The sequence below is a fragment of the Aquarana catesbeiana genome, linkage group LG07, assembly GCF_042186555.1.
Source record: "Aquarana catesbeiana isolate 2022-GZ linkage group LG07, ASM4218655v1, whole genome shotgun sequence".
NCBI lineage: Eukaryota > Metazoa > Chordata > Amphibia > Anura > Ranidae > Aquarana > Aquarana catesbeiana.
The window spans coordinates 189,190,704-189,208,997 of record NC_133330.1 but is presented as its reverse complement, the minus strand read 5'-3'; the positions used below and the strand labels follow the sequence as shown (position 1 = coordinate 189,208,997).

General features: G+C 45.3%; 1 protein-coding gene across 4 annotated transcripts in view; it reads right to left on the bottom strand.

Annotated features, from left to right (window-relative positions):
- The window catches only part of LOC141103383 (coagulation factor XIII B chain-like), a 1,101,294-nt gene that overhangs the window by 57,289 nt on the left and 1,025,711 nt on the right, over positions 1-18,294 (bottom strand). For all 4 annotated transcript variants that reach the window (XM_073592898.1, XM_073592899.1, XM_073592902.1 and 1 more), the window contains one exon: positions 2,164-2,343. In XM_073592898.1, the coding sequence (XP_073448999.1) occupies positions 2,164-2,343 (180 nt within the window). The remainder of the gene's footprint in view (positions 1-2,163; positions 2,344-18,294) is intronic.

Here is an 18,294-nt window from a genome sequence, read left to right as displayed (position 1 = left end):
CAAGCACCTGGCTGCAGGTTGCTATACTGTAGGTGAGACTGTGCAGGATACACAGTACAGTAGCTGGAAATACTGTAAAAACACCTGCCTGCCAGTATATTAGGAAGAGAAGAACAGGATCTAGCTAAACTGAATACAGTGTATATATATATATATATATATATATATATATACATATACACACACACAAATGACACTGTCTGTCTCTCTCTCTCTATCTGAACGCCAGAACACACCGCCATCGTGCAGATGGCCTTATATAGTGTGGGGCGTGTACTAAACCCCGAGCCATAATTGGCCAAAGCCTCCTTGGCTTTGGCCAATTACAGCTCTCTGTTCAGACGGCACTGTGATTGGCCAAGCATGCGGGTCATAGTGCATGCTTGGCCAATCATCAGCCAGCAATGCACTGCGATGCTGCAGTGAATTATGGGCCATGACGCGCCACTCAAATTTGGCGCGAACGGCCCATATCGTTCGTAATTCAACGAACAACTGAACACACGATGTTCGAGTCGAACATGGGTTCGACTCGAACACGAAGCTCATCCCTAGTCACCTTATATATTGGCAGATACACTCACCGGCCACTTCATTAGGTACACCTTGCTAGTACTGGGTCGGACCACCTTTTGCCTTCAGAACCGCCTTAATTCTTTGTGGCATACTGTAGATTCAACAAGGTGTTGGAAACATTCCTCAAATTTGTTGATCCATATTGACATGATAGCAAGTCCTCTATTGCATTGGGATCTGGTGACTGTGGGGGCCATTGGAGTACAGTGAACTCATTGTCATCTTCAAGGAAGTAGTTTGAGATAATTTGAGCTTTGTGACATGGTGCATTATCCTGCTGGAAGTAGCCATCAGAAGAGGAGTACACTGTAGTCATAAAGGGATGGACATGGTCAGCAACAATACTCGGGTAGGCTGCGGCAATTAAACAATGCTCAGTTGGTACAAAAGGGTCCAAAGTGTGCCAAGAAAATATCCCCCATACCATTATACCTCCAGCCTGAACCGTTGATACAAGGCAGGATGGATCCATACGTTAATGTTGTTTAACGCCAAATTCTGACCCTACCATCTGAATGTCGCAGCTGAAATCGAGAATCATCAGACCAGGCAACGTTTTTGCAATCTTCTATTGTCCAACTTTGGTGAGCCCGTGACAATTGTAGCCTCAGTTTCCTGTTCTTAGTTAGTGGCACTCAGTGTGGTCTTCTTCTAGTGAAGCCCATTTGCTTCAAGGTGCAATGTGGTGTGCGTTCAGAGATTGTATTCTGCATACCTTGGTCGTAACGAGTGGTCATTTGAGTTACTGTTGCCCTTCTATCATCTTGAACCAGTCTGCCCATCCTGCTCTGACATCAAGCAGACATTTTTCGTCCACACAACTGCCGCTCATTGTATATTTTTTCTTTTTTGGACCATTCTCTGTAAACCCTAGAGATGGTTGTACATGAAAATCCCAGTAGATCAGCAGTTTTTGAAATACTCAGACCAGCCCATCTGGCACCAACAACCATGCCACAATCAAAGTCACTTTAATCCCCTTTCTTCCACATTTTGATGCTCGGTTTGAACTTTAGAAAGTCATCTTCACTTTGTCTATATGCCTAAATGCATTGAGTTGCTGCCATGTGATTGGCTTATTAGCAATTTGTGTTACCAAGCATTTGAATGGATGTACCTATTAAAGTGGCCAGTGAGTGTATGTTTTATTTCCAAGTCATTCTAATACGGTAATTTAGAGGTAACGTACTCTTGGTCTCTTATATACAGTTTTTGATGGCTTCATTGGCCTTGTTTTCCTATATTATTTTTATACTGTACTTTGTGAACTTCTGTACTGATGGTACTTTTTGTACAAATTAATAAAAGTTTGTAAACAAAAATAAATAAATAATTAAAAATGTAGAATATATGAATATGATGAATACACTACGATAATTGGATACGTGCTATCATGTTTTCGTTTTTATTTTGACTTTTATTTGTTATAAAAATTGCATCATGCAGTGTGGGTATCCTACAAATCCGAATGAAAATATCTTTGTTCTACATTTAAAACTCAAACTGCTATGCCTTAGTAGATATGTAAAGTTAAACAATATTTCAACAAATAAAAAAAGAAAATATAAATGTATAAAAAAAACTTACGTCCAGCATAACATCTCGGGTATTGTATTTGTTTATTTATACATATTGCTTCAAGGCCATTGTCTGATACCAATCCTTCCTCACATTCAAATTCAATGGTTTGCCCATTTTCAATCTCAGTGCTTTTGCTGTAACGTATATTTCTAAGAGTCATTTCTGTTTGTTGAAGAACACAGGAACCTAGAGAAATTCAGTACAAAAAAATTATATATTCTATGTTCACAAATCTGGAAAGCAAAATATAAATTCATAATTCAATACATTAATCAATAATTTGGTAATTAGATGATTATAAAGATACAGTTATTTGAAGCCCAGTACGTGTCCTTACCAATTCCTAGTCAGGGTACAATCAGGCTGAAAATTTGGTACCATACTGTAAATCAACCAGTTACCAAGGCAGATTTGTAATAATATAAATCCTAACTCTTTATAATAATGTAGCCTTACAAATAAGAGATTACTCATTTTGTGTTTATTTATTTTTACTCGACAAAAGTTGAGTTACTCTTTAAGGTTGCTCATAAAGTCTGAACAATGTCTATTAACAAAAGTGTTCCTCCTTTTAATTGAATATCAGCTACTCACGTTGTATTTTTTACATCTAAACATGTACAGATTAAAATGTTTTCTCTCAAGCAGCAGGGAGTATTCTGTATATTATAAAGATATCTACAATGTAATGCCAACCTAGCCTGGCTTTCGAGCTATCATGCATAGAAGTTACATAATATATTTTACCATTACTAAAATTTTAATAGAAAGGATGACTTCCAGCATAGGACCAGTCTAATCACCATGAGCAGTTTACTAGTGAAAGGCTCATGGTGATTAGATTAGTCTTATATCTTTTTTTTTTTTTTTTTTAAAGTTTTAGCTGTGCCAAGATGTCTAAATACATTTTGGGCTAACAGTCTTGTTGCTGACATCTATCAAATTGTACATTGTTTTTTCACAGATTACTTGTCTGTTCTTGATTTTACAGGCTTTACTGGCAACTGTAGTTTGTTTTTGTGAAAAAGAGAAATTTTGACTCACTTGTAAATACCATAGGCTTGTACCTTCAGGTGACTGGAAACTCCCCCACTGCCCACCAGGGGACCCCCCTTATAATCCTACCCCACTCAGAGTTTTGTAGCAAGTAATGCAGAGTAACAAGGAGAGTATAGGGCAGGGATATGCAATTAGCAGACCTCCAGCTGTTGCAGAACTACAAGTCCCATGAGGCATAACAAGACTCTGACAGCCACAAGCATGACACCCAGAGACAGAGGCATGATGGGACTTGTAGTTTTGCAACAGCTGGAGGTCCGCTAATTGCATATCCCTGGTATAGGGAGTGTGTCCTGTACTGTACTCCAAGATATGGAATTTGCAGGTAACTCAAAATTCCTCTCATCTAACTGTACAGTACAGAACACAGGTAACCTATTCATACGAAATTGGAACATCCCAAGGCAATGAATATAAGAGTGGGCAACAACTAGGTAACAGAACAGTGCCAATTGAACTAACAGGGGTAAAAGACCCAGGTTCATAGTGCAGCTGCAAGTACCTTGCAGCCGAGAGCTGCTGCAGCAGAAGTTTGAATATGTACCTATTAACATTTTAAAAAAGGTATAAGCAGAAGACCAGGTGGTGGCCTTACAGAGTTGGGCAACAGAGGCTTGGTGCTTAAAGCTGAAATGAGTCTTTTTTTTTTTCGTTCAACCAGCGGGTTGAAAGAAAAATACTGACCCAATTCCCCCATCCTCATATCCGAGGTGGATGGTGGAATCACTCCAACTGAGCTATTGTGTTATGATGGCAGGGAGACTTCCCCGCCATTAGAACACACTGGTCTATAGCTATAGCAGCGGCATTTATTCGACAGGGTGGTTGTACAGAAGTCAGTCGATAGATCAACTTCTGTACAACCTGGGTGACCATTTATGGATCGAAATTCAGCTGAATCAGCCAAATTTCGATCCATATATTGCAGGCTTAAAGGCCCTGGATGCCCCAACAGATCAGGTGAATTTTGAATCAGGGTACCATTTGGGAAGACCCGAGGATAGGAAAAATAGGCAATCCATTTTTTTGATGGAAGCGATAGCTTTCAGGTACACTCTAATGATGCTGACAATGTTCACACAAGAATGTCAGAACAAGGTCTTCATTGAGATGGAACGCTGAAATCACCTTTGGAAGGAAAGATGGTCTAGGGCGTAATACAACCTTGTCTTCGTGAAAAATTTGCAGGAAAGAGCCACAGTTCTGAGGTACATCTAACAGATGTGAGTCATCAGAAAGGTTACTTTGCTGGCATAAGACTCCAAGGGGATATCCCTGATGGGTTCAAAGGGTGATTTTTGCAAGGCAGAAAGAACCAAGGTAAGGTCCCATGGGAGCACAGGGTGCTGCAAGGGGGTTCTGATACAAGAAACACCCTAAATAAGGCCCCATTCACAACTCTGGGTTTTGAAACTTCAAAATGCTGGAGGAGAAAAAAAATCAATTATTCTCTATGGAGATGGTTCACATCTCCACTCCAAGTTGCCTGAAGCCAAACGCCTAAAGCTCAAAAAAGTTCTGGAGCTTTTTTTATAGCTCGATTCAGGCAGATTTGAGCATTTTTGGCGTGTTTTTCTTCTCATACAAATTAATAGAAACATGCAATTTGCACGTGTTTGTGTGCATTTGTGCGTTTTGTCGCGCAAATGTGCACGATTTGCTGCTCATTTGCTGATCAAAAAAATTATTATACATACATACATATATATATATATATATATATATATATATATATATATATATATATATATATATATATATATATATATATATATATATATATTATATATAAAAAAGTAAACGAAATTCACAAATAATTTATGATGATTTTTGGTTAATATGTGATAATACATAAATAAATGATAATTAACCCCTAACCCTAAGAAATATTAAATACATTATAAATAATAAACACCAAAACCTGAACAAAAAAAATAATAATATTATTAATAACAGTAATAATAATAGTAATTTATTTATTTTTTGTTAGGGTTAGGGTATTTAGGGTTAGTAATTTATTAGTATTTTATTTTTTTTAAGGGTTATGGGTTAATTATATATTAACTATTACTTAGTATTCATTTATTGAATTTATTTATAATTTATTTATGATTATTTTTATTTATTTGTGTATTTATTTTACAAGTATTTATTATTATTATTATTATTAATAGTAATAATAATAATAATAATAATAATAATAATAATAATAATAGTAAAATCAAAACCCTAACAAAAAATAAATAACCCTATGCCAGGAAGCTAGTTCAGCTAATACTAATTCTTCTGCAGCTACTGCTCATTCCCATACAGCTAATGCTTGTGCCCATGTGCCAGCACAAAGACAAGCTCAGGCTAATATCCAGTGTGCACTGACACACAGGCGCCTCCTGACCACTCTTGTACCTCTGTCACCACATTCATGGGTGCACCGACCAAAGCCGCACAGGAAGCCCTCTCGTCAACTCGGCCTCCAACCAAGGTACATGACACCCTAACCCCTAATCCTAACCTAACCTTAACTGTAACCCCTTACCCTAACAAAAACAAAATAATAATTGATGAATAATAATAATCAAAAAAGAAACAAAGATAAGGGAAAAGCAACAGATGATAGTTTTCTCTATTGACTAATAAAAAATGGCAAAGCTCAAAAACGCGCGCAGGTCGTGCATAAAAATGCGCCGAAGTCGCTGTCTAAAAAGTGGGAAAAACGTGGGAAAAAAACGCCAGAAAAATGCTTAAAGATGCTATGCTCAGGTGTAAATGCAGCCTAAAGGTTTTAATGTGGGAACGCAAACCTTATAGGTCTTTGGAAAAGCATGGATAAACTTACCCTTTTAGGGTTCTGAGAGCTAGAATCTGGTCCAGAACAGTGTGAATGAAGACCAGAACGTGGAGTATAGAGTAGTTTCTGGGATCAAATTGACTGCGCTCACATCAAGCCAATAAAGATTTTCAGATACAATAATAAATCTTCCTGAATGTGGAATTTTTCGCTTTCAGCAAGGTAGCAATGAGAGACTCAGAAACCCCTCTATCCTTTAGGATGTAGGTTTTAACAGTCATGCGTTAAAGCCAGAGACTGTGAAGCAGGGTTGAATAGATCTTGAGATAGCAGGCCCGGTCAGTTGGGAGGAGGCCAGGGGTCTTTTGTAAGTAGTCTAATGCCGCGTACACACGGTCGGACTTTCCGGCATACTTGGTCCGGCCGACCAGAGTCTGCCGGACAATCTGCCCGTGTGTGGGCGGCGGCGGACTATTCCGGCGGACTTCTTCCCAAAAGCCCGCCGGACCTAGATTTGAAACAAGTTTTAAATCTTTCCGTCGGACTCAGTTTCGGGCGGAAAGTCCGCTCTTCTGTGTGCTGGTCCGACGGAAAGCCCGCTCGTGTGTATGCTGGTCCAACGGACCAGATACAACACGAGGGCAGGGTATTGCATCTCGCGCTCGCTGCAATAGGAAAAACAAGTTTTCCTATTGCGGCGAGCGCGGGTCGTATCAGGCCCTTAGGTCTGGTATGGATTTTAAAGGGAAGCCCCTACGCCGAAAAAACGGCGTGGGGTCCCCCCTAAAATCCATACCAGACCCCGATCCGTGCACGCAGCCTGGCCGGTCAGGAAAGGGGGTGGGGACGAGCGAGCGGCCCCCCCCTCCTGAACCCTACCAGGCCACATGCCCTCAACATGGGGGGGTGGGTGCTTTGGGGGAAGGGGGCGCCCTGCGGGGCCCCCCCCACCCCAAAGCACCTTGTCCCCATGTTGATGAGGACAAGGGCCTCTTCCCGACAACCCTGGCCGTTGGTTGTCGGGGTCTGCGGGCGGGGGGCTTATCGGAATCTGGGAACCCCCTTTAATAAGGGGGGCCCCCAGATCCCGGCCCCCCACCCTATGTGAATGAGTATGGGGTACATGGTACCCCTACCATTCACCTAGGGAAAAAGTGTAAGTAATAAAATACACTACACAGGTTTTTAAAATATTTTATTAAACAGCTCTGGGGGGGGTCTTCCTCCGGCTTCGGGGGGTCTTCTTCCGGCTTCGGGGGTCCCTCCGCTTCATCTTCTCCCGGCGTCCGGTTGGTTCTTCTCCGCTCTCTTCTCCCGGTGTTCCAGTTCTTCGGCCGGCTCCTCTGCTATCTTCAGGTAGCTCTCTTGCCAGCAGAGGTCCGGGCTTCTGGGCTTCTTCTCTTCTCTTCTCTTCTCCAGATGTTGACGCTCTCTCCGGCTGGACTGTTCTCTGAGGGCTGCGTTGTGACTTATATAGGCGGAGACCCCGCCCCCTTTTGATGTCACAGTCCCTGGGTATGCTGGGACTGTGACGTTTTAGGGGGCGTGGTCAACATCACCCAGTGACCGGCCAGGCTGCGTGCTCGGATCGGGGTCTGGTATGGATTTTTAGGGGGGACCCCACGCCGTTTTTTCGGTGTAGGGGGTTCCCTTTATAATCCATACCAGACCTAAGGGCCTGGTATGACCCGCGACGGGGCTCGCAAGGTGTCAATCTCGCCGATAAAAGCGGCAAGATTGACATCCTTTTCTAGTCCTGTCGCACCTGAGTCACGTTCAAAATGAACGGACTTGTCCGTGTGTGGGCAAGTCCGTTCATTCTGAAAGTCCACCGTAACTCCGGCGAAAGTCCGTCGGAAAGACGAGCGGACTTAGCCCGCCGGAAAGTCCGGGCGTGTGTGGGCAAGTCCGTCCGTTTTAAAGTCCGGCGCACCTGGCAGACAAAGTCCGTCGGAAAATGTGCCGGACCAAGTAGGATAGAAAGTCCGACCGTGTGTACGCGGCATTAATGTCTGTGTGCCAGATACTTCTGGGCTAATTTTGTGCCAGAAGTATCATGGTCCCCTCCTCTTTTGCTCTATTTTATGGACAAGACAAGGTTAAATGCACAGCCGAGGGAAGGTATAAATTGGCCTGAACTGAGACCAGAGAGATAACTAGAGCAACTCAGGCATTCAAGAGAAGGTTGTCCAGAAAGCCTGTCACCTGGATGCTCTGAGTTCTGAGAAGGGAAAGCGATGTTTCTTCTAAGATCTTTGTGAATACCCTGGGAGCAGAAGACTGACTGAAATACTCAGAAAAAAGTGCAGAGCTGTCAAGAATAACATATTAAATGTTGCTCATCTGGTACTCATGCCGCGTACACACGGTCGGACTTTACGGCAGACTTTGCCCGGCGGACGGGATTTCGTCGGACAATTCGATCGTGTGTGGGCTCCAGCGGACTTTGCTCAAAAGTTGGACGGACTTAGATTTGAAACATGTTTTAAATCTATCCGTCGAACTCAAGTCCAGTCAAAAAGTCCGCTCATCTGTATGCTAGTTCGACGGACAAAAAGCCACGCTAGGGCAGCTATTGGCTACTGGCTATGAACTTCCTTGTTTTAGTCCGGTCGTATGTCATCACGTACGAATTCGACGGACTTTGGTGGATTGTGTGTAGGCAAGTCCGTTCATTCAGAAAGTCCGTCGAAAAGTCAGTCGAAAAGTCGGCCAGGCAAAGTCTGCCGTAAAGTCCGACCGTGTGTACGCGGTATAAGGGGCCCAAAAGATGCCAATAAAATATATCCCCCACATCGTTACACCACCACCACCAGCCTCAACCTGCGATACAAGGCAGGATGGATTCATGCTTTCATGTTGTTTACGCCAAATTCTGACCCTACCATCTGACTGTCGCAGCTGAAATCGAGACTCATCAGACCAAGCAACATTTTTCCAATCTTCTATTGTCCAATTTTGGTGAGTCTATGCGAATTATAGCATGTTTCCTGTTCTTAACCAACAGGAGTGGCACCTGTGGTGTAATCTTCTGCTGCTATAGCCCATTTGCTTCAAGGTTCGATTGTGTTCTGCGTTCGGAGATAGTATTCTGCATATCTTGTTTGTAATGAGTGGTTATTTGAGTTACTGTTGCCTTTCTATAATCTCAAACCAGTCTGCCCATTCTCCTCTGACCTCAACAAGCCATTTTTGTCCAACCAACTGCTGTTCATAGGATATTTTCTCTTTTTCGGATCATTCTCTATAACCCTACAGATGGTTGTGAACGATAATCCCAGTAGATCAGCAGTTTTTGAAATAATTAGACCAGCTCGACTGGCACCAACAACCATGCCACGTTCAAAGTAACTTAAACCCCTTTCTTCCCCATTCTGATGCTCAGTTTCAACTTCAGCAAGTCGTCTTCACCTCGTCTAGATGCTAAATGCATCGAGTTGCTGCAATTGTGATTTGACTGATTAGCAATTTGGGTTACCAAGCAAATGAACAGGTGTACCAAAAAAGTGGTTGTTGAGTGTAAACACACACACACAATTTACCAATATTTGTATATAGTGAAAAAACCTTTAAAACATTTTTTATCCACAGAACTCAATGTACTAAAATATAATACTGAGTAAACATGTGCTGATCAAACAAGTAATTATGTGAATAATAATAATAATAATAATAATAATATTAATAATAATGTGCAAAGCAAAGAGTTTAGTCCCACAGTGCAATGTATAACCAAAACAAAAGTCCGAAACGTGATCTTCTTTAAACAGTTTGTCCAGTGTCACCAACAAGTATCCTCGTTTCCATGCTATATGCTATATTTCACCACTTCCCGCTCGGCCTATAGCAGCATGACGGCCAGGAAGCGGTTCAGTTATCCTGACTGGACATCATATGATGTCTCTCAGGATAAAAAGCCAGCACGCGCCCATGGGGATGCGCAGCATGGCGATTGGTGGTGTGGTGTGTCAGTCTGACACACCGCAATTCTGATCTAGGTAAAGAGCCTCTGATGGAGGCTCTTTACCACGTGATCAGCTGTGTCCAATCACAGCTGTTTACTGTTTAAACAGGAAAAGCCTTGTATCGGCTTTTCCTCTATCACGTCTGACAGGCGCGAGTAGAGGAGAGCCGATTGGCTGCTCCCTGACAGAGGGGGTCTGTGCTGATTGATTATTTTGAACATAAACAAAGACACAATGCAGCCTGAATGAAGTGTGTAGCAGGACTGCAAATCCCAGGCTGCATTGCGGGTAGCACGAAGTCTGTGGGAGAGGCTAAAGAACACAGAGGAATTAAGCAAGGGCTCTCTTCGTTCCTGGATCCCTTCAGGAGAGCAGCTCCTTGGCTGCTGTGTGTGAGGGAAACCATGGCCTACCAAGGGGCACACAGTCTGCAACTCCAGCCCAGAGGAACAGATCGTCCATGCCTGAGAAGGACGCCCTGCAGCAGCGTGGTATGTCTCAGAAGAGGCCATTGCAACAGCAACAGGAGTCACACAGAGGAATGCCACATTACATAACCAGCCACTGCACATTTCTTCCCATCACCCTGTTATTTCGAGGGACCCTTGTTTACAGAGCTCCTACATTGCTGGTGAAGATAACAAACGCAAAGCTTTGCTCATAGGACATTATCACTGTTGCTCTTAAAGGGGACACACCACGGGTATTGAAATTACTTCACTGTGTGTATTAGAGATATCATAGGCCAGCCTGTGGTTCCCCTTTAGCCATAGCCTTCCACATACATCAAAAGCTTGTTTGGGGAGTCCATTTAATCTGTATATGCTGTTATTTACTCAGTATTTGTTGCATAGTGTTACTGACTGGTTTCTTTAAAATGTTTCAACCAAGTCCTGGATACTTATACAGGTCTTGGCTGACTAATGTTAACCTAAACTTTACTTTTCTCCAAGTAAATTTGAAGAACAGAACTGTGTTGTGTATTCTTGTTGAGTTATTCCATTAATCACATTGCTAGGTGTGCCAGAGGGACCGGGACAGTTCATTGGGGTTGAAAGGCAGGGTAACGGACTGAACAAACAAAAGCAGCCCCTCTGGGGGTTTACTACACGTGGGGGCTCGCATCCGGGATTTCCGTTGCTCTGCAGTCAATTCCCCTACAAGCGCTAGGATGGACCCTGCCGATGCTATCCAGTGGTGTGAGGAAGATGGCGCCCGCTCAGAATTGAGCGTGTTGATCAAACTCCCAGGGGAGGCCTGGGCTGAGGAACAAATCAGCCAAGCTGTGAAGACACTATTCTTGGACAGGAAGACGTGGGCGATTGCTGTCAAAACAGACCGTGGGACCTCCCACACCTATGCACTACTATAGTGGAAACAAGGAGTCAGTGCCAGTGTGCAATTGACCAAAAAGATGGAGCTTTGTGTAATCCATCTGAAGGTTCCAGAGGAGGGTTCTACCTCCTCCGGTCAAGCTGAATCAAATAAAGAAGAAGTTCCCTCCCGTCACCTCTGACCACGATTGGACCAGAACTCTTTGCTGCCATTGGAGACTTTGTTTCAAAATGTCAGAAAGACCCTCCAACATACTCGGCAACTGGGTATCGGAAGCTCAGGGTTTTCTCTGGAAGACAACCAGTGCCTACAGTGGAGGACAACTTTGAAGAGTGGCTGGACCAGGCCACACAAGCCTTGGATGAATGGGACATTCCTGAGACCCACAAGAAACAGATTCACAGACAGTTTAAAAAGGGCCCTCCTCAGAAGCCATCCGCAATTTAAAGCTCAGCAAGGGAGATTGTGTTTCCCAGGATTACCTGAACATTCTGCAGGATGTATTTGGGCGCACAGAGAACGTTTCTGATCTTATTTACCAGTTGGAGCATACTTACCAAAATGGGGGAGAAAAGCTGTCGGAGTACATGAGACGTTTGGACAAAATTATACGCCAGATCTTGCTGAAGAAGGGTCTAGACCCTCGGAAGGTGGATGAAAGCCCAGCAAGTCTTGAGGGGTGCCCAGCCTTTGGACCCCATCACCCTCCTGTTGAGAACCCGGCAAGATGGTGGCACCTTGAAGTATCCAGACCTGATCAGGATTGTGCGGGAAGAGGAGGCCATGCTGGAAAACAAAAAAAGTCAGAAGCCAGAATCTGTTGTCGGGGTCAGGATGGTCAGTGCAGCTGATGGCAACCCCCAGGTCGAACTTCTTAAGACTCAAGTGTCCCAGCTGATAGAGATGATGGCCCTGTTTACCGCCAAGCCAATTGTTCTACCCAGCGATGAAGTCTCAGAGGGGCCCAAGTCGTCTTTAAGCTCTACGGTTGCTCAGGTGCAGAAGCCAGCAAACCAAGGGATTTGTTTCAACTGCGGAGGAGTCGGACATTATCAACAAGTATGCCCAAGCCCAGTGTAGGCTGAAACACAATACCGAAAGCCGTCGAGAAACTCCAGAGGGCCCCGGTGAAGGAGTCAACTGGGTGCCCACCGACATTAGCTAGCTCCAGAAAAACCAACGATGCAAGGAGACCGCAGCAGGCGTCCAGACCCCTGCAGAGGGCTCCCGTTGTTGCCTTCGAGCGACCCCATGTTCCACTTCCTTTGACCCATGCTACCCGGCGTCGGAGAGTCAGTGCACACCAGACCCAACAGAGACTCAAGCCAGATCAGAACTTCTGCAAGAAAGGAGTGCGGATACAAACTACTGAACAGGCCAAGTCTGCCATTTTCCACAAACTCCCTGCCAAGCTAGTGGGGCCCTCTCCGGTTGTCTCCATCCAAGTGGAAGGAATCTATACCAAGGCCCTCCTGGATACTAGAGCTCAAGTGACTCTCCTCTACAGAGACTTATACAACAGGCACCTAAAACCCCTGCCATTACAGAAGTTAGAAGAGCTAGAGATATGGGGCATTTGGACTCAGAACTTCCCCTATGATGGCTATCTACCAGTCAAACTGACTTTCGACCCCTCTGTAGCTGGGAGGACTGAGACCTTTGACACTTTGGCAGTGGTCTGCCCTCACCCACCAGGGGCTAGTAAAAGTTCCCTCATCATTGGGACTAATACTGACCTTGTCAGAAGACTGTTAACACCTCTTGTCCAAGAGCAGGACACTTCAACCACAAGTGTGCACCCCATGTTGAGACAAGCCTATCAGCGCCTGGTGCAAGAACAGAAGGCCCCAGCTGAAGGAGTGGGAAAGATCTGGCACTTGGACTGGAGTGAGAAAGTGTTGCAGCCTGGGGAGGTAGTTTGCTTGAGAGCATCAGTCAAGCTTAATTGGAAGCAACCGGGCCCTTTCATTGTCCTTGAGGCTGACAGCCAGAAGGAAGATAGGGGGGTGGAGATAATTCCTGAAGTGGTTCCAACTAAGGCCAGATGATGCCTGTTTAGGCGAAACGAGTCGGGATTTCTTGCTGGTCAACAGTTATTGTCTCTTTTTCAAGCGCTTGTATTCCTATTGGCAAATGTAAGTGTAATACCTATGATTTTATCTGGAATAAATATCCTATACAGTATTACGCTATGTGCCCTATCTCTTTCCTTTATCTATGGTTTGGCTGATTTGCATCTGCATGTAAGCTGTGTCTACTCTGCTGAATTCAACGGAACATCCATCCAGACGCTGTATTCCATACATTGAATTGGTGCCTCACTGGTTACCTTCCAAGCTTGATTGGCTTGTCAGGTGTACACCTGTACAAGTCCAATCTTTCTGGTAAGAGACTAGTACTTTCGGGGGTGGTCTTTTCATGGTTATTCACCATTCACTTTGATGTCTGCTCAAGATTTTAATGATCGTCACATGCTTGTTTTGGATTACTCACCACAGGAATTCACCATTATATGTGGTCTCTTTTCATCACATATGGACATTTATTTTTATTGATATTTATACTGGTCATATGTCACTTTATTTACTGTATATTTATGTCACTGTTCACATATTATTTCACTTCTTTTATTGTGACATCATTGTCAAAAATTACATTCTTGGTATTTATTTGTTTATAGCGCTGCACTCCCCCTCCTTTTTTTGTCCAACTAAGGCGCAGCAGAGAAGTCACGGGAAAGTTTGCAAAATAACCACCTCACCTGTGAAGATGCCAGCTTGCATGTTGTTGGGCCAAGTGAAAACGGCCATCCCAGTCTCACCGTCTGAAAAAGGATGGGATACCGGTAGAGGAGTTCTATCCGAAAAACACTCCTCTCTCTGTGGAATGGAGAGAAAGAGCCAAGACTCAGCTTTTGAGATGGCAGGCCGCATTCTCAAAGAGTAAATTCAATGTGAGGTGTGCAAAGAGCGCTCAACACTGGATCCGTCTGCAAGAAGACAAGCCATTCAGAGAGAGAGTCCGACAGATTCCTTTAGGGGACTTGGAAGACCTGCATGAACAATTGGCAGAATTGAAGAAAGCAGGTATCATCCGAGAGTCCCGGAGCCCATACGCTTCTCCGATAGTGGTGGTACGTTGGAAGAATGGATCACTGAGGCTTTGTATCGACTATAGGATGCTGAACAGAAGGACCATTCCCGATCAGTACACCACCCCACGGATAGAAGACGCTTTGCAGAGCCTGTCAGGAGCCAAGTGGTTCAGCGTACTGGACTTGAAGAGTGGGTACTATCAAATCCCCATGCATCCTGAGGATAGGGACAAAACTGCCTTTACCACCACGGTGGGATTCTTTGAGTTCAATCGCATGCCTCAGGGTTTGTCCAATGCCCCAGCCAATTTCCAAAGGCTCATGGAAAGGACCGTGGGTGACATGAACCTGGTAGAGGTGTTGGTGTACTTAGATGACGACATCATCTTCGGGAAGACCCTAGAAGAGCATGAAGAGCATCTGGAGAAGGTCCTACAAAGACTCTATGATGAGGGGTTGAAGCTGTCTCTGGAGACGTGCCAGTTTTATGAACCCTCGATCAACTACCTTGGTCACATCGTGTCTGCCGACGGAGTGGCCACAGACCCCAAGAAGCTAGAAGCCTTCACTTCCTGGCCGAAGCCCACTAATGTGACTGAACTCAGGTAATTTCTGGGATCCTGCTCCTATTACAGAAGATTTGTTGAGGCATTCTCTAAGATAGTCCGCCCACTCAATGAACTACTAAAAAGTGAGGAGGAAGATGATGACCCGAAAAAAGCCTGTCAGACCAGCTGGAGGGCCCAGAAAACCCAGAGAGTCCATTCAGGAACAGTGGACTGCCCAATGTGAAGAGGCCTTTAGGCAGCTGAAATTGAGTCTAATGCCGTGTACACACGACACACTTGGTTTTTCCATCGGAATAAACTCTGAAGGTTCCGGTGAAACTGTCTTCCCTACACAAGATCACACCAAAGTCTGACCGTCTAGAACGCGGTGACGTACAACACGTACGACGGGACTAGAAAAAGGAAGTTCAATAGCGAGTAGCCAATAGCTGCCGTCTCATACTTGCCTCAGAGCATGCGTCGTTTTTTGGTCCGTTGGAACAGCATACAGACGAGCAGTTTTCCCGATAGGAACTGATTCCGTCGGAAAGATTTAAAACATGTTCTATTTCTAGGTCCGTCAGAATACATACGATCGGAATGTCCGATGAAAAGATTCCGTCGGACTTTTCCTGCCGGAAAGTTCGACCGTGTGTACGCGGCATTACAACTGCCCCAGTTCTGGCCTATGCAGATACAACCAAGCCATATGAACTACACATTGATGCCAGCCGAGATGGGTGAGGTGGAGTGCTGTATCAAGAACACGACGGTCACCTACGGTCTGTCGCCTATGTGAGTCGGAGCTTGGCACCCGCCAAGAACTACCCCACACACAAACTCGAGTTTCTGGCCTTGAAGTGGGCAGTAGTGGATAAGCTGAGGGATTATCTATATGGAGCGGAGTTTGTGATTAAGACCGACAATAATCCTCTCACCTACATCCTCACCACTGCCAAGCTGGATGCCCCAGGTCACAGATGGTTGGCTGCCCTATCAGGGTTTACTTTCAGCCTCAAGTATCGACCAGGGGTCGGGAACAAGGATGCAGATGCTCTGTCAAGAAGGCTTCATTGCTCCAGGGACCCCCCAGAAGAGTGGGCCCAACTGACACCTGAAAGAGTACGAGCCTTGTGTCAAGGAGCAGAACACCAAGCTGGAGGAGGATCCAGGGCCGAAGACATTGGAGTTTCAGCTGCTGGTGTCCCCAAATGCTACTGCAATGTCACCCAAGTCAGGGATGAAGGTCTGCCAAAGCTAAGAAGGACTTGTGAAAGGATCAGTTGGAAGACCCTCTCTGCAGCCTGGCATTGAAGGCCTTGGAAAACCAATGACCTGACATGCTCCTCACTGACTCCCTGAAGGAGGCCCGTCTCCTGCACCGAGAGTGGGACCGGTTGCAGCTGCATCAAGGGGTGGTCTACCGAAGGGGCCCCTCTGATGAGCTTGAAGAAAAATGGCAGCTATTTCTACCAAAAAAATACAGGGAGACAATATTAACCTCTCTTCACGACAACCATGGCCACCTAGGGCCCGAAAGGACTTTCCACCTGGTGAGGGACCGATTCTACTGGCCCTGCATGCGGGCTGAAGTGGTTATTGCCACTCCTGCATCAAATGTATCCAAAGGAAAACTTTGCCTCATCCAGCCGCCTCAATGGGCCATCTTCAGAGTCAGGGACCCATGGAGCTGGTGTGCATTGACTTTCTGTGCTTGGAGCCTGATCTGAGTGGACAGGGAAATATCCTGGTAGTGACTGACCACTTCACTAGGTATGCCCAGGAATTTCCCACAAAGGATCAACAAGCATCCACGGTGGCGAAGATCTTAGTGGAGAAGTTCTTTGTACACTATGGCCTGCCCCAATGTATCCCCTCTGACCAAGGGAGAGATTTCGAAAGTAGCCTCATCAAGAGACTTTTAGACTTGTTGGGCATTAAGAAGTCCAGAACCACTCCATACCATCCTCAAGGGGATCCTCAGCCAGAGAGGTTCAACTGAACCCTCTTGGATATGCTTGGGACCTTGAATTCAGAGAAAAAGCAGCACTGAAGCAAGCATGTAGACGCTATTGTGCACGCTTATAACAGCACTGCAAACAATGCCAGAGGATACTCCCCTCATCACCTAATGTTTGGGTGAGAGGCCCGGTTGCCAGTAGACTTGGCCTTCGGCACATCCTTGGATTATACTTCAGCAACTTCCCACCGAGGGTATGTAGACCGCCTATGGAAAAGTCTGAAGACCACCTATGACAAGGCCCAAGCTACCTCAGATGCCTGAGGACTAAGAAATAAAAGAAACTTTGATCTCAGAGTCCGAGTGCAGGATTTGCAGACAGGTGACAGGGTGCTGCTGAGGAATCTGGGTGTCCCTGGGAAGCACAAGTTGGCTGACCGCTGGAAGTCACAGCCTTATGTAATTTGCAAGCAGTTGCCAGGCCTCCCAGTGTACCAAATCCGACCAGAGGGGATCACAGGCCTGCTGAAGACTTGGCATCGCAACCATTTACTGCCCTTATCAGAAGCAGTTCATTTGCCACCACAGCTAGATTGAGGCTGATATGCAGGAAGAAGAAGAAGCTGTGGATGAAGCTCAGCCCAGTGTGCCTGTAACGCCAGAGCCAAAAGAACAGAGAGAGAGAAGGGCTATTCACCCACCTAAGAGACTGACCTATATGCTGGGCAAAAGCACTGAAGAAGCGGTTCTCACCTCAAAAAGGACTCTTGGTATGCCTGGTCCTTCCACCACACATTTAGTGGAGGACAACCCCAACTCATCCCCTGGCACATCTAGCTGGTTCATTCCAGTCGAGGTGCCCTTTAGGCATGCACATTGGTGGGAGGTTCCTCTGCCAGGGTTTTATGCAAATGCAAACTGTCTGATTTCATGTGCACACTAACTTGTTTTTTTTGTCCGCTTGTCTATAAACAGCATGTAGCAGGTTACAGACATTCTACTTCCTTTGGGGACCAAAGGTTCTTTGGTAGGGGGAGTGTGTAGCAGGTATCTCTCAAGGCTGGTGGATGAGAGAACTCTAATGCAGCTGCGCGGGTTTTTTTCACCCCCTTCCTCTCTTCATGCAGACACTCAGAACTGCTGTGTAGAAACCTCCCTATTAGAAAAGACTGAGCCAATCATCAGGCAGCAGCAAAGCACTGTGGAATAGGAAGTCCAGCACAATGCAGCCTGACTGAAGTGTGTAGCAGGACTGCAAATACCAGGCTGCATTGCGGGTAGCAGGAAGTCTGTGGGAGAGGCCAAAGAACACAGAGGAACCAGGCAAGGGCTCTCTTCATTTCTGGATCCCTTCAGGAGAGCAGCTCCTCAGCTGCTGTGTGTGAGGG